The 14,876-nt window shown below is 49.5% G+C and overlaps 2 protein-coding genes across 2 annotated transcripts in view; both read left to right on the top strand.

The window, feature by feature from the left end:
- LOC126529684 (multidrug resistance-associated protein 1-like) overlaps positions 1-14,876 on the top strand; it is a 102,120-nt gene that overhangs the window by 39,965 nt on the left and 47,279 nt on the right. The gene's annotated exons all lie outside the window — the stretch shown is intronic.
- Positions 6,402-9,422, top strand: LOC129384483 (uncharacterized). The gene is made up of 5 exons (XM_055069976.2): positions 6,402-6,635; positions 7,300-7,467; positions 7,622-7,697; positions 7,825-7,956; positions 8,031-9,422. Exons 1-5 carry the CDS (start codon positions 6,490-6,492, stop codon positions 9,078-9,080), a joined length of 1,572 nt encoding a protein of 523 aa, XP_054925951.1. The 5' UTR covers positions 6,402-6,489; the 3' UTR covers positions 9,081-9,422.

Here is a 14,876-nt window from a genome sequence, read left to right as displayed (position 1 = left end):
CGTGTTTTATTTTCACCGATAGCCTTACTCGAGGATGTACAGTATGTTGAAACTCCATCTTTTATTTAAGCTACTTCAGTGCGGGTGTCGAAGCAAGGATTTGCACTTAACTAATTATCGTAATAGGCGACTTAATACGGAGAAATTGAAGGAACAGCCAAGAGCCTAAAAAGAAAGGCTTCCCCTTTGCCCCCTCGGCCGTTTCTTGCGCTTCCTCCGCACTGCTTCTACTTCGTAATGCTATACCAAATGGCGCAATCTTGAACGCTAATTTCACGAGCCTCGGTTTTCTATATTACATACTTTAGGGTTAGGATTGAGGTAAATTACGTATTTATAACAGAAAAAAACATTTTCGTAAATATTTGTATATCTACATGTTCGATATACAAAATTTAAAGGCTGCCGCATTGCGAACAGCCCTTGTTCAGTACCTATTGTTCCGATGCGCAGTGACGACCACCAGCATGGTTGCAACAAGAACAAGAAGTGCCTCTTATTCAGGGATGCTTACAGGTATATACAGCTTTGGCTGACTGTCCGATAACAGACACGTGCTTCGTTGATCAGTTTAATCGGAAGGGGCCATTCCAGGAGCGCATGCGCGGCCTCACGATATATCTTCCCCCGGGATAATGTTGTAAGTTGAGAGTAAGATACGAGACTTGTTTAAAATCCCGGCCGTAATGCAAACGATTGGGTTGCTGTCTTTGCCGGGTGGATCCCCTTGGCACTGCTTGCGTGGGCAGCATTGTTGACTGTGAAGCAGCTATCGTTGCTTGAAATGGCGTAGTTGGGGTTGATTCTAATGGCGACGCCCTCCTAGGCATCGTCGCCTGGGAAACCTCCTCGCTCTCGGATTCATCTTCTCCCAAGTCCGTCTGGAAAAGCTCACGTGTGGCTAGAAGGTGTTGCCGGTTGCGTCGGAGTATTTGGTTGTCCTCTGTAGCGACGCGATAGGACCTCGGCGCCACCAGGTCCATGACTCGAGCCTTGCGGTCCCACGTGTCTCCCCGTACCCTTACTACTGCATCTTTCTGGAGTTCGGGTAGGGGTTTCCTGCTTGACAATTGTCGAGGTTGGCGCCTAAGTGCTTGTTTCCTGGGGCAGGCCCAGAAGTCTGGCAGCCGCGTACGTAACCTTCTGTCCTGAAGCAATTCTCCTGGGGAGCGGCCGTCTTCAAGAGGGGCCGAACGATAGGAGAGTAGACCCAGCCAGAAGTCCTCCCTCGTTTCACTTATTTTCTTTGTGATCCTTTTGACGATTTGGACACCATTCTCGGCGAGACCATTGGACTGCGGGAATCGTGGACTTGACGTCACGTGTTTGAAGTCGTATCTGGATACGAACAGGGCAAATTCATGGGATGAGAACTGCGGGCCGTTATCGGTGCAGACTTCCATGGGAATTCCGTATCGTGCAAAAACTGCCCTAAGTTTACTTATGACAGTTCCTGTTGTTGTGTCAGCTAGTTTCTCGACTTCCGGAAGATTTGAGAATGCATCAAACACACATAAGTAGGAGTCTGCGCCGTACATGAAGAGATCAACCCCAACACGGTACCAGGCATGTTCTGGGATCTGTCGAGGTAATATCGGTTCGCTGGGCTGCTTATATGCGTATTTCTGACAAACGGCGCACGACTTGACCAAATTTTCGGTGTCGCCGCTCAGCCCTGGCCAGAACACCAAGCGCCGGGCAGTTGCTTTGCACTTATTTATGCCTAAGTGTCCTTCGTGAATACGAGTGAGCATCTCAGCTCTCATGAGCTTTGGGATAACAACCTTAGATCCCTTCATCACCATGCTTTGTACTTCTGATAACTCAGGGGAAACCGGTTTCATCGCGGCACTAATTTCATCGCCGTTCCTAAGGCAGCGTAACACAATTGGCAAGTCTAGGTCAGCGGCTGTTGCTTCTGCTAGTCTGTCTAACATTTCCTTGCTCACCAATTCTGAAGCCACGCCCACTGCACGTATGTCGACGTCGTCTGTGAAGCTATCCACGCTGCGGGGAGAGACAGGCGACGATCTTGATAGCATATCTGCCAGGAGCAGTTGTTTCCCTGGGAGAAAGTGAAGGACGTAATCGTATCTTAATAAGCGCAAGAAAAAACGCTGTAATCTTGGAGGCATGTCTGCAACGGCTTTAGCCGCGATAGCTAGCAACGGTCTGTGGTCGGTTTCAACGATAAATTTGCGACCGTACACGAAGTGAAAAAAATTTGTCGCACCCAAATGTTATAGCCATTGTCTCTTTTTCTATTTGGGCGTATCTTTGTTACGCCTCGGTCATTGTCCGGGAAGCGTAGGCTACTGGCCGCCAACTGTCACCATACCGCTGAAGTAGGGCCGAGCCGATCCCATTCTGTGATGCGTCGGAAGAGATTTTGGTTTCTCGGGTCGGATCAAATATGGCTAGCAGTGGCGCACTGCTTAGAATACGGTGATAGCTTGCCACTCGTTGTAATGGTTTTGAGACCACTCAAAGACCGTGTCCTTCAGTAGGCTTCGCAGTAGTGTTGTTCTTTCTGCCGAATGGGGTATGTATTTACCGAAATAGTTTACGACCCCCAGCATTCTTTGGACGCCTGCTTTGTCGCTTGGCTGAGGTATTTCGCTTAATGCTGACGTCATTGTTGGGTTCGGACTTATTCCGTGTTGGCTGATCACATCGCCCAAAAAGTCTATTTTAGTCACCCCGAATCTACATTTTGTTGCATTAAACGTTAGGCCGGCCTTCCTTGCTAAATTCAGAACCGTACGGAGGCGGCTATCATGCTCTTCCCTCGTGCTCCCCCATACGAGTGTGTCGTCGATATATATACGCACACCTGGGGCCTGGTCAAATATTTCATTCATGGTTTTTTGGAATACTTCCGGTGCGGAAGTGATTCCGAAGGGAAGTCTCAAGAAGCGATAACGACCAAACGGCGTTCCAATTGTGCATATCCTTGAAGTGGCATCATCAAGAGGGATTTGATGAAAACCCGAGTACGCGTCGAGGCGCGTAAAAAATGTTGCTCCGGCCAGCTCTGCCTCAATATCTTCTCTTTTTGGCAATTGATAGTGCTCTCGCTTTATACCTGCTTTAATGCGCCTGGGATCAATGCATATGCGAAGTTTGCCATCCTTTTTCCTTGCCGCGACAAAGGGGCTTACCCAATCCGTCGGCTCGCTGACTTTGACGATAATGCCTGCACGTTCCATGCGGTCCAACTCTTCTCGGAGGGGCTCGCGCAATGCCAGGGGCACCCGTCGCACCGGCTGGACCACCGGCGTTGCTTCCTCCAGCAGGAACATGTGGTACGGGTGTGCCAGGCAGCCGATACCCTGAAACAACTCTGGGAATTCCTTCGTCATTTTGTCAGTACTGTTCATGTGAACAGAACCCACAGTACGCGACACCAGTCCTAAAGTTTCGCTCGCCGACAGCCCAAGGATGGCTTGGTTGCTCTTCCTGACGATAAAAAAGTCAAAGTACTCGCTCCGGTTGTTCACAGTCACTGGTAGCGTAGCCACGCCGATATGCTTGATGACGTTGCCACTGTGTCAGCGCAGAACAGAGGGGCTTGTCTTCAAACATTGATTCACCTTGAGCCTTTGAATAAATGGTGTGAGGCAGCAAGTTGGCTTGCGAGCCGGTGTCTACCTTCAGAGGCACCAGTTGGGACGCGACTTGGGCGTCGATAACCCAATCAGCTTTGTTGCCCACGCCAACATCCAGGATATGAAAATCGGCGTGCTCTTTCCTCACAGCGTTTATTTGAGGACCTTCCCTACAACAAGCCGAAAAGTGGTTAGCGCCACGGCACGAGAAACATTTTTTTCCAAAGGCTGGGCACCTGCCACGTTCGTGGATGCGGTTGCACTTGGAACATTTGAATTGCCTCTTTGTTTTGATCTGCGCTACTTCCGTTTCAGGTTGAGCGTAACTTTTGCTCGGAGCCTGAGGCAAGTTCCTAGCGCGCCAGACATTTGCACTGCGCACGCTGAACATTCGAACTGCGCATTTCGATTGGTGCCACTTGTTTTTCTGCTTGAACCCATGCGTTGTTTTGCTCCGCACATACTTCCTCCGCCTTGCACATTTCTTCAGCTTTGCGTAATGTAAGGTCCTTAACCTTCAGCATTTTCTTTCGCAATTCCGGGTTAACGGTGCCGAAAACAATCTGGTCTCTGACCATGGAATCACTTAGGTCCCCAAAATTGCAACTTTGGACTAGCTTCCTCAGGTCTGGAGCGAAATGCTCAAAAGGCTCCCCTCAGCTTGAGTCCTTGTACGGAAGACATACCGTTCATGCACCTCGTTTTGCTGTTGCCGACAGTATTCTTCAAACTTTCCCGTCACTGTTCCATCATCCTCTTTACTTTCGTCGTCCGAAAACGAAAAATTGTTGAATACCTCTAGGGCGTCCTCTCCGGCAATGGTGAGCAGGAGCGCAGTCTTGGCTGGCTCGGACCTTGGTGCTTTCGCCGTTTCCGCTGCTTGCAAGAACAGCTCGAATCTCTGCTTGAACAGGCACCAATTCCTTGCGGTGTTCCCGGACAGCACCAGGGGTTGCGGCGGCGGCTTCACTAAATCCATCTTGTCGGTTCACTGAGACGCCCGTCTTTCGGTGCGTTACTGCTTGCGCAATTCTATCCCACTTCTGACACCATGTTCCGGTGCGCAGTGACGACCACCAGCATGGATGCAACAAGAACAAGAAGTGCCTCTTATTCAGGGATGCTTACAGGTATATATAGCTTTGGCTGACTGTCCGATAACAGACACGTGCTTCGTTGATCAGTCTAATCAGAAGGGGCCATTCCAGGAGCGCATGCGCGACCTGACGATACACCTATGTCCCTGTTTACGTCATCGCTATGCTGTGTGCATCTGCAGAAGCATTGTGAAACACGCTTGCCTTGCTGGTCCGTTTCAGTGCTGCGCCCATTTGCGTCAAAGATGAAATAGCGTCGCGCCCATCAAAGTTATGCGTTTAGACACTCCTAGCCTATGCCGGCACTGTAGCGCCTAAAATTCATATCGCCTAAAAACCTGATGACGAGCATTTATAACCTGCTTTAAAACACATTAGGGTGCAAAGGGAACATTACAGCACGCAACCCCATATACATGCCTCAATTCTTGTTCGTTATAAACAGTTTCAGTTTTTGAATTTCGTGCATTGTCGACGTGGTGTACCCATAGGTTTTGAATGCAACAGTAACGAGCGAGCACGAGATATTGCATAGCATAGACTCGGAGATGCGTGGTAGCACGCGATTTGATGCGGGACTGGCCGGTGATTGCGCTGACACGGTGTGCCGTCAGACCCACTTCAGGTACTGCACAGTCACAACAAGCCACAAGTTTCCTACCGCTAAAAAAAATTAAATAACACGACGCGTTGCCCCATAGTATTGTTACGATGGGGTGCGTTTAGTTAAAGGGGTCATGACATGGTCGTCCGACCGTTCTCTGTTTACATTTGTAACTGCGAGTAGAGGGTCCAGTTTGGTTATACACACCGTAATCCAACTATTGTAGTTTGATTAGCGCGGGAATGGGCCGAGAAGAGTCACTCCAACCATTTCAAAATGAGATGGCGGTGGTGCCACAGGCTGGAGTCCTACCAGAGAAGAAATAGTGCACTTGACTCTGTAAGAACTGGCGACATACTTTTCTATATTCCGTCGCATAGTAGGCGAGTAGAACAGGCCCTGAATACTGTGCTATATTCTGCTGAAACCCACATGCTTAGTGGTCACGTAATCGTGAGGAGCACGTGTGTTCTCAGATTCTTAGGCACCGCTAAGAGCAGGCGGCCACCATCAGCCGCGTAGTTCTTTTTATTGAGCAGCTCGTCTTGGATAACAACGCACCTTTAAGCAGAGTAGCTGGCGCAAAGACAGACCCTGCGGCCGTTGCACTGCTCTTCCCGGAAGGAGGCCACGTCGGAAAGAAGAAGAATGTCGTCGCTGATGGACAAAAGCACATCGAAGTTTTCGGCCTTATGTGCAGTTGTTTGTAGAGCGAGCATCGAAAGACATGCGGGGTCTGCAAGTGGCCGCCAATATGCGGGGTCCGCATGGACAGCAAAACACATTCACCGAAGATTACGATACTCCCAAATGTGAAATTTGAGTGCAGCTCCATGGGTGGTTTTATTTCGCGAAATTGTCACGTGGTGGTGACGTTAAGAACACAGTGGCAATACTGCGGAAGGCAAAACTAGATTTTATTGGGCGAACCTGTGCCCACAAAACGCTACACTTATACCACAACGAAAGCGGCCAACACAGTCGGCGACCGTCGAAAATCTGATCAGCGAGTCAAGCGCGTCGGCTTTTATAGGCTCCGTGCAGGAGTAACTGCAGCGCAGACGAGGGCGCCCCTCGCGGCGGAATGCGAGGAGCTGGTGGGAGACGCGCGCGCGAAGCTCTCCGAGCGTGTGTGTGTTTGAGCGGTCTGAGTGCGTCGGTCGTGGATTGCAACAGCAACATGCCGCGTTCTAACGTGAATTGCTGCGTTGTGAATTGCCACAGCACCTACGCGAACTCGCCTGGAACAAGTTTTTTTAGGTTCCCCAGCAAGCCGTACGAAGCGAAGAGACGGGAACGCTGGATTGCTCTTGTCCGACGACAAAAGTGAGTAGCAGCAGCACCCTACCAAACGTGCGCCGTTCATGTGTTGTTGCATTCATTTGCTTATCGTTCAGGATGCTTCCTTCACATTACTGTACGAGATACAATGCATTATTTTGATAGTCATATGCGAAGTTGGAATGAGATCGCCTGTTATTCGCCTCAAACTCTTAACAGGGTTGTAAACACTACCTGTTAAGCATACAGACCTTAGAATATGCAATTTTGGCTACATCTTAGCGTTTGCTTCGTGGCACGTAGCCTTAACTGGCCTGATGTGTTAGGGTTCGCGTCATTTTTGTGTTGTTATTGCCCCGCCATCGTAGCTCAGGTGTTAGGCGCTAGACTACTGTCCCGACGACGCCGGTTCGGCCCCGCCTGCGGCAGCTGCGTTTCGATGGAGTCTAGCACAAACAGTTTAGGCACCACAGGTATCGTCTAACGATGAGGTTGAGATGCTGATCGAGGAGGATAGGTGTTTTTAAACGCTAAACGCGTGTGTTGTGCGATGTCAGTGCATGTTAAAGTATCTGAGGTGGCTTAAATTAGTCGGGAGACCTCCACTACGAGGTCCTTCATGACACATGTGTCGATTCAAGGCGTCAGACCACACAGTTTACGATTTTTTTTTTGTGGTTGTTGCCCACACAAACTGTTTTGTCCGCAGCAAGGACGGCGCAGGCTGGCGACCTACTCCATACACAAGGATCTGCAGCAAACACTTTGTGGGCGGTGTAAAGGTGAATGAAGAGGGGCATCCAGCCTACTACCCCTCCATATTTCCTGCTACATACAGGACAGCACCTGGCCCACTCTCTGAAGACCGCTATGTCAGGTAAGAAGGGATCCACATTAACATCATCATACAGAGCTCTTTGCTCACAGTTACTGAACATCTGTGTGATATATTAGGCGACTTTCAACTCTCTTTGGACTAGGTGAACATTGAAATCTCTGTTTATTCTGTAAATGCACTTCAATCCCACTAGGAAAAGAAGAAGGCAAGAGCAAAGGATGCTGCTGGACAAGCAGACTGCTGAGGTGCATGGACAAGCAGCTGAAGCGGTAATGAAGTTAATTTATGTGGGCGATGAAGCCTGCTTTTTTCCAGGCCCTGTTTTCATCGTCCACGGTTTTTGTGCAGCAAAAACTAAAATAAATGCTCATTTATTCGTTCATTTACATTTCATAGGCTGCTAATGTACACGAGCAAAGTGTGGAGGCCATAATTCTGGAGGCTCAAGCTGCTGGCAGCGACAACAGTCCAGTGTCTTCTGACAGCAGTCAAGGCGCTCTCTTTGATTCTGGCCTGCGATTTGTTCACGTAAGAAAGCAAGCATATCCTATGTCAGGGTTGGGGTATTGATTAGTAATTGTCTTTTAACTTATTGCTTCCAGGTGTCAACAATGACAGAAGATGGACACTCGTCCTTCAGCAGTGAATTCACCTTCACTTCTGAGTTGACCGATGAATATGCATCATGTTATATTAGCCACAAGGAGGTGTCCACTACAGGCGTGGGAAGATGTAGCACTACATTTATTGACAAAAGCTGTGGGCCTTTATATAAACAACCCATTTTCGCTGGTCACAGCTCAGTTACCGAAGATGAAGAGAAGTTTCATTCTTTAACAGCTGTCAGTTTTAACATTTTTGCTCTTCTTTTAAGCGTTTTGCCACCCATGAGGAGGGCCGTGAGCGAGTTGTGCATTGAGGACAAACTTCTGTTATTTCTGATGAAGTTGAGGCATGGCATGCCATTTTCTGTCCTTGGAGCTCTTTTTGATGTGCACAGAACTACAGCAGCACGAATCTTCAAGGGAATGCTCGTGAATTTGAATGTGGCCACAAAAAGTTGGGTCTACTGGCCGTCACGAAATGTTATTCAGTCAACTATGCCACCTGCATTCAAGGAGCACTACCCAAGTTGTAGAGTAATTATTGACTGCACGGAGCTTGAAACTGAAATCCCAAATGGAGTGGAAAAACAGAACCTATGGTATTCACATTACAAGAGTAGGCATACAATCAAATATTTAATTGGCATTGCACCCAACGGCCTGGTCACTTTTGTCTCAAAAGGATTTGGAGGACGGACTACAGATTCAGTGGCAACTGTTGAGTCTGGATTTCTGTCACTACTAGAGCCAGGGGACCTGGTCTTAGCAGACAAGGGTTTTCCTGGCATAAAGACAGGTGTCGGTACCCAGAAAGCGACATTGGTAATGCCACCGTTTGCTAGTAGTCAGCAGTTCACTGAATCGGAAGTAAATGCAACATATGAAACTGCGTCAGTACGAATACATGTTGAGAGGGTCATTCAACGACTGAAAATATTTGATATCACACATAAGATTCCGTGTGAACTCACATCTTATGCAGATGCAATCCTGCATATGATAGCTATAATAACCAATTTGAAAAGTCCTATCTTTGCAAAACAGTGAATGAAGAGGGGGACTTGCCCTGCAAAGGACGTTATATGAAGTGTATTTATTGCACAACCCACATATATGTATATTTTGGTGTAAGTATCAGCCAGCACATCTCTAATTGTATCAAAATATCACAGTTTTGGCAGTGCAGATGACAGGAAGTTGATCACGTTATTGATGTGTCTATGCTTGAATACACAGGAATGGCATGCTTCCAGCCCTTTCACGTGTGTGCGGTTTTGTTTTGCAGTCCACATTTTCATTCTTTAGGTTTGCCTCATAGGCCTGCACATTCATGTAATGCCTTCAAAAAGTACTGAAAATAAAAGCGCCTTAGCTTTGGCACAGCAGACAGCAGGAAGTCACTGTCTTTCTTGACAGGTATCATTAGCATGTCTGCGCTCGAGTACACATAAAAGTGGCACACATCGAGTCCCAGCACATGCATGCACATCTGAACTTGAGTGAAGTACTGATGACTACGTCGTAGGGAGATGACTTCATCGCCACACAAGTAATTTAGCAAGGGCTTATTCTTCAGTGTGGTGTTTCTACGGCTGTACGGGCACTTTATTTCAAGCAGGATGGTTTCTCCATATTTGTCTCTGAAAAAAAAAAAAAACACGCTGGTGTGGTCTGAACAAAATAAGTTTGCGGAACTCCTTACCTAAATATGCCGTCAGGTGAACATGCCAGCCAAGGCTCCTCGGGGCACACAACTAATCCGAATTCTGCGACTGTCACCTCATACTCTTTCTGAAATGCTACACGAGCTTTTGGCTCCATTGCCACTCCATACTGGACAGAGGGACCACTGAAGGGCACCTCCATTACCATGCGCTTTGCACGGTCATGAAGGCCCTCCTCAGGGCAAGTCAGGATCCTGTGTGCCTACAAAGTTTTATCACTGATAATAAATATTCACTCAATGTACTGAGAAAAATGCTTTCCTGTCCATTCCAAATAAACGATGTGTCATACCTTTGTGGCAGTAATTCTGGGAAACCTTTCGTTTCCCCAGAGAGCTTTGTTTGCCAATGTCCGTGTACACAAAGTGGCTACATCCCCTGGTTCAATTGCCACGTATTTTCTGTAAACTTTCAGAAGTGGGTCAGGCAACCTACACGGGGAATGCCAAGAAGAACTGATTGGAAATTCTGCATGCTTATGCAATTCATATAACATTTAGCTCTGCCTGAATGGTGGACTACCCTACAATGAAAAGCATTGGTCAGTCGTGCAGGTAAAAAAAATTACTAACCTCTCGATGAAGTTGATCCTTTTCAGAATGAGCCTGCCCTCGTGCAGCTCAGAAGAAAAGCAGTGAAATATTTGGTAACTTCGTTCCCAGTCAAATAGGTTTAATGAATGTGACCCAGGAGAGATGGCTTGTGTGGGCTCAGGAGGTAAGCTTTGGGATTCTGCGCGTAGGGCATCCACTAGTGGGCAATTTATGCTATCAAAGAATTGAAGGACGTGAGTGACGGGAAAACTCTTGGCACGTACTGAAACGTGAAAACATGGTCATTAATAAGTGCTCTTCAATCTGCCAACCTTGTGATAAACGTTTTCAGTCAGATGAGCGTTGTGATGAAACCCTACCAGGCTCTTTCAAGGTGCCTTCGACTAGTGAGTGCTTGGGGCAATATTTCCTGGATGCAGGAACGCCCCATGCTCGTGGTCGACTTGTTTTGCTGTCGCACGTGGTGGTGTGCACAAACAGCGCGACAGCAGCAGCGTGTTTGCACTTTCCAGCCACTCCTGCCTGGCAATTGCATCTCGCCGCCAGCACCCTTCTGTTTTTGTCAACCTAAAAAATTTAACTTTCAGCTCTCAAACAATACAATTAATATTTGGGCAACTTACGTCAATCTTGACAGATCTCGCAGGTGCGTTGATTCTGGTTTGCGGTATGCACTTTGCCGTGATTTCCGAACCTCCATCATGCAGCAGCTCTTTCACGTCATACACATGATCGGCTTCTAAAAGGAGTCGTCCTTTACGAAGGTTCCCGCCGCGGAAAAAACAGCTTAGGTCGTTAAGCTGGCCGAAACCGGTCGCCAGTAACGTGGGCACGCCGCTCGACATGGCTCGCAAAGCTCCCGCGCCCGAATTCGCGCGCGCACATCTCCCACCAGAGTTTATCTCGTGGCCGCTCAGTGGCGCTACCAGTAAGCCGACGGTATCGCCGTCTGGGTAACTGCACGGAGCCTATACAGCAGTCGTCGAATGTTCCAGACTAATCGTTCGGACCCGCGTGCCTTCCACAATGTTCTACACCATGCGCGTCACGCGATGAAATCAGATAACACAACGTTCGGCGACAACAGACAGCCGGGTAGAAGCATCGATAACTTTCCAGAAACTTCGGATACATGCAGGCGCGTCCCGCACTGTGCGATTACATTTGTTAGGTGGCAAAACGTGGTCGCGCGATAACGATAAGTACACGTGTCAATACCCCCCTCTTAAAAAGCATCGACCCGATGCTGCATACAAACGAAAGTAATAAAGAAACACCCGTAGCAAAGAAAACAACAAAATAAAGAAGCTCGTCAGCGTCCGAAAAAGGGTTTCAGACGCACCACGTGGACCACTTCAGATCGTGCGCGGCGCCGCTGTGAATGCGAAATTCCGTCTGGCACGACCTCATATTCCAGTGCGCCAATACGTCGAATGACCTTGTAGGGTCCGAAATAGCGGCGCAATAGTTTCTCACTCAGACCTCGTCGGCGTATCGGTGTCCAAACCCAAACACGGTCGCCGGGCCGGTACTCGACGAAGCGTCGTCGGAGGTTGTAGTGTCGGCTGCCGGTCCTCTGTTGGTTCTTGATCCGTAGGCGGGTGAGCTGTCGGGCTTCTTCGGCGCGCTGCAGATAGCTAGCGACGTCAACATTCTCTTCGTCTGTGACGTGGGGCAGCATGGCGTCGAGCGTCGTCGTCGGGCTCCTGCCTTAAACCAGCTTAAACGGCGTGATCTGTGTTGTTTCTTGCACCGCCGTGTTGTAAGCGAAGGTTACTTACGGCAGGACCACGTCCCACGTCTTGTGCTCGACGTCGACTTACATTGCTAGCATGTCGGCGAGGGTCTTGATCAGGCGCTCCGTGAGACCATTCGTCTGCGGATGGTAGGCAGTTGTCCTCCTGTGGCTTGTCTGGCTGTACTGCAGAATAGCCTGGGTGAGCTCTGCTGTAAAAGCCGTTCCTCTGTCGGTGATGAGGACTTCTGGAGCACCATGTCGCAGCAAGATGTTCTCGACGGAAAATTTCGCCACTTCGGCTGCGCTGCCTTTTGGTAGAGCTTTAGTTTCAGCAAAGCGGGTGAGATAGTCCGTCGCCACGACGATCCACTTATTCCCGGATGTTGACATCAGAAACGGCCCCAACAAATCCATCCCAATCTGCTGGAATGGTCGGCGAGGAGGTTCGATCGGCTGTAGTAATCCTGCTGGCCTTGTCGGTGGTGTCTTGCGTCGTTGACAGTCTCGGCATGTCTTGACGTAACGGGCGACGTCGGCGATCAGACGCGGCCAGTAATACCTTTCCTGTATTCTCGACAGCGTCCGGGAGAACCCCAGGTGCCCAGCGGTTGGATCGTCTTGTAGGGCGTGCAGTATTTCTGGACGCAGCGCTGAGGTTACAACAAGAAGGTAGCTGGCGCGGACTGGTGAGAAGTTCTTCTTCACGAGCAGGTTGTTTTGTAGCGTGAACGAAGACAACCCGCGCTTAAATGCCCTAGGGACAACGTCGGTGTTCCCTTCCAAATACTCGACGAGGCCTTTTAGCTCCGGGTCTGCTCGTTGCTGTTTAGTGAAGTGTTCCGCGCTTATTATCCCAAGGAAGGCGTCGTCGTCTTCGTCGTCTTGCGGCGGGGGATCGATGAGGGCGCGTGATAAGCAGTCGGCGTCGGAGTGTTTTCTTCCGGACTTGTATATTACCGTGACGTCATATTCTTGTAGTCTGAGGCTCCACCGCGCCAGCCGTCCTGAAGGGTCTTTTAAGTTAGCTAGCCAACACAACGCGTGGTGGTCTCTGACGACTTGGAATGGCCTGTCATAGAGGTAAGGGCGGAATTTAGCTGTTGCCCAAATGATGGCGAGGCATTCCTTTTCAGTCGTAGAATAATTGCTTTCCGCTTTTGACAGCGACCGGCTAGCGTACGATATCACCCGTTCAAGTCCTTCTTTCCTCTGAACTAGGACGGCACCGAGGCCTAGGCTACTGGCGTCAGTGTGGATTTCGGTATCGGCGGCCTCGTCGAAGTGTGCAAGTACCGGCGGCCACTGCATGCGTCATTTGAGTTCTTGAAATGCCTTGGCCTGCGGCGTTTCCCACTTGAACTCGACATCACATTTGGTTAGATGTATTAGCGGCTCCGCGATGCGTGAAAAGTCCTTGACAAAGCGCCTATAGTAGGCACACATGCCAAGGAATCTGCGCACTGCCTTCTTGTCGGTTGGCTGCGGGAACTTTGCGATGGCAGCTGCCTTCTGTGGGTCGGGGCGTACTCCTGATTTGCTGATGACGTGGCCTAGAAACAAAAGCTCATCGTAAGCGAATCGGCACTTTTCCGGCTTCAGAGTGAGCCCTGATGACTTGATGGCCTCTAGTACTGTCGCAAGCCGCCTCAGGTGCTCGTCGAAATTTCCGGCGAAGACGACGACGTCATCCAAGTAAACGAGACAGGTCTGCCACTTAAATCCTGGTAAAACCGTGTCCATCACGCGCTGGAACCTTGCAGGCGCCGAGCACAGTCCGAATGGCATAACCTTGAACTCGTAGAGGCCGTCTGGGGTGATGAAGGCCGTCTTTTCGCGATCTCTTTTGTCGACTTCTATTTGCCAATAGCCAGACTTGAGGTCCATTGACGAGAAGTATTTAGCGTTGCAGAGCCGATCCAGTGCGTCGTCTATCCGTGGGAGTGGGTATACGTCCTTCTTCGTGATCTTGTTCAGACGACGATAATCGACGCAGAAACGCAGGGTTCCGTCCTTTTTTTTCACCAAGACTACAGGAGATGCCCACGGGCTTTTGGACGGCTGGATGATGTCGTCGCACAGCATTTCGTCGACTTGGTTCCTTATAACTTCGCGTTCTCGCGTCGAAACTCGGTATGGGCTCTGGCGGAGAGGTCGAGCGCCCTCTTCGGTTATTATGCGATGCTTTGCGAATGGGGTTCGTCCAATCCTTGATGACGTCAAAAAGCACTCTTTGTATCGTCGAAGTGGACTTCTGAGCTGTTGTTGCTTAATCGTGGGGAGACTTGGATTTATGTCGAAGTCTGGCTCGGGAACTAAGGTCGTCGGGGTAGATGCGGCAGAATTCGAGAGGACAAAGGCATTGCGCGTTTCCACAATTTCCTCGATGTACGCGATTGTCGTGCCCTTGCTGATGTGCTTGAACTCCTGGCTGAAGTTTGTCAGCAACGCTTTCGTGTTTCCTCCGTGTAGTCGAGCGATCCCTCTTGCGACGCAAATTTCACGGTCTAGCAGTAGACGTTGGTCGCCTTCGATGACGCCTTCTACGTCAGCGGGTGTTTCGTGCCGACCGAAATAACAATGCTGGAGCGAGGCGGGATGCTCACTTGATGTTCGAGCACACTCAAGGCGTGGTGACTACGAGGGCTCTCCGACGGTATCGCATGATCTTTCGACAGCGTTATTGACTTCGACTTCAGGTCGATGGCTGCGCCGTGTTGGTTGAGGAAGTCCATGCCGAGAATGACGTCTCGTGAACAATGTTGGAGGATAACGAAGGTGACAGGGTAAGTCCGGTCGTGAATGGTAATTCTTGCCGTGCACATTCCTG

Source organism: Dermacentor andersoni, chromosome 9 (assembly GCF_023375885.2).
Source record: "Dermacentor andersoni chromosome 9, qqDerAnde1_hic_scaffold, whole genome shotgun sequence".
NCBI classification, from domain to species: Eukaryota; Metazoa; Arthropoda; class Arachnida; order Ixodida; family Ixodidae; genus Dermacentor; species Dermacentor andersoni.
Note: the sequence above shows the minus strand (reverse complement) of the source record. Positions and strands in the feature narration are given on the sequence as shown.

What these genes read in the sequence shown, in the direction of transcription:
- LOC129384483 (XM_055069976.2), top strand. Translation starts at nt 6,490, where the DNA reads ATGCCGCGTTCTAACGTGAATTGCTGCGTTGTGAATTGCCACAGCACC. An exon ending in GCTCTTGTCCGACGACAAAA is followed by an intron (nt 6,636 to 7,299) that starts GTGAGTAGCAGC and finishes TTTTGTCCGCAG; the next exon opens with CAAGGACGGCGCAGGCTGGC. An exon ending in CTGGCCTGCGATTTGTTCAC is followed by an intron (nt 7,957 to 8,030) that starts GTAAGAAAGCAA and finishes TATTGCTTCCAG; the next exon opens with GTGTCAACAATGACAGAAGA.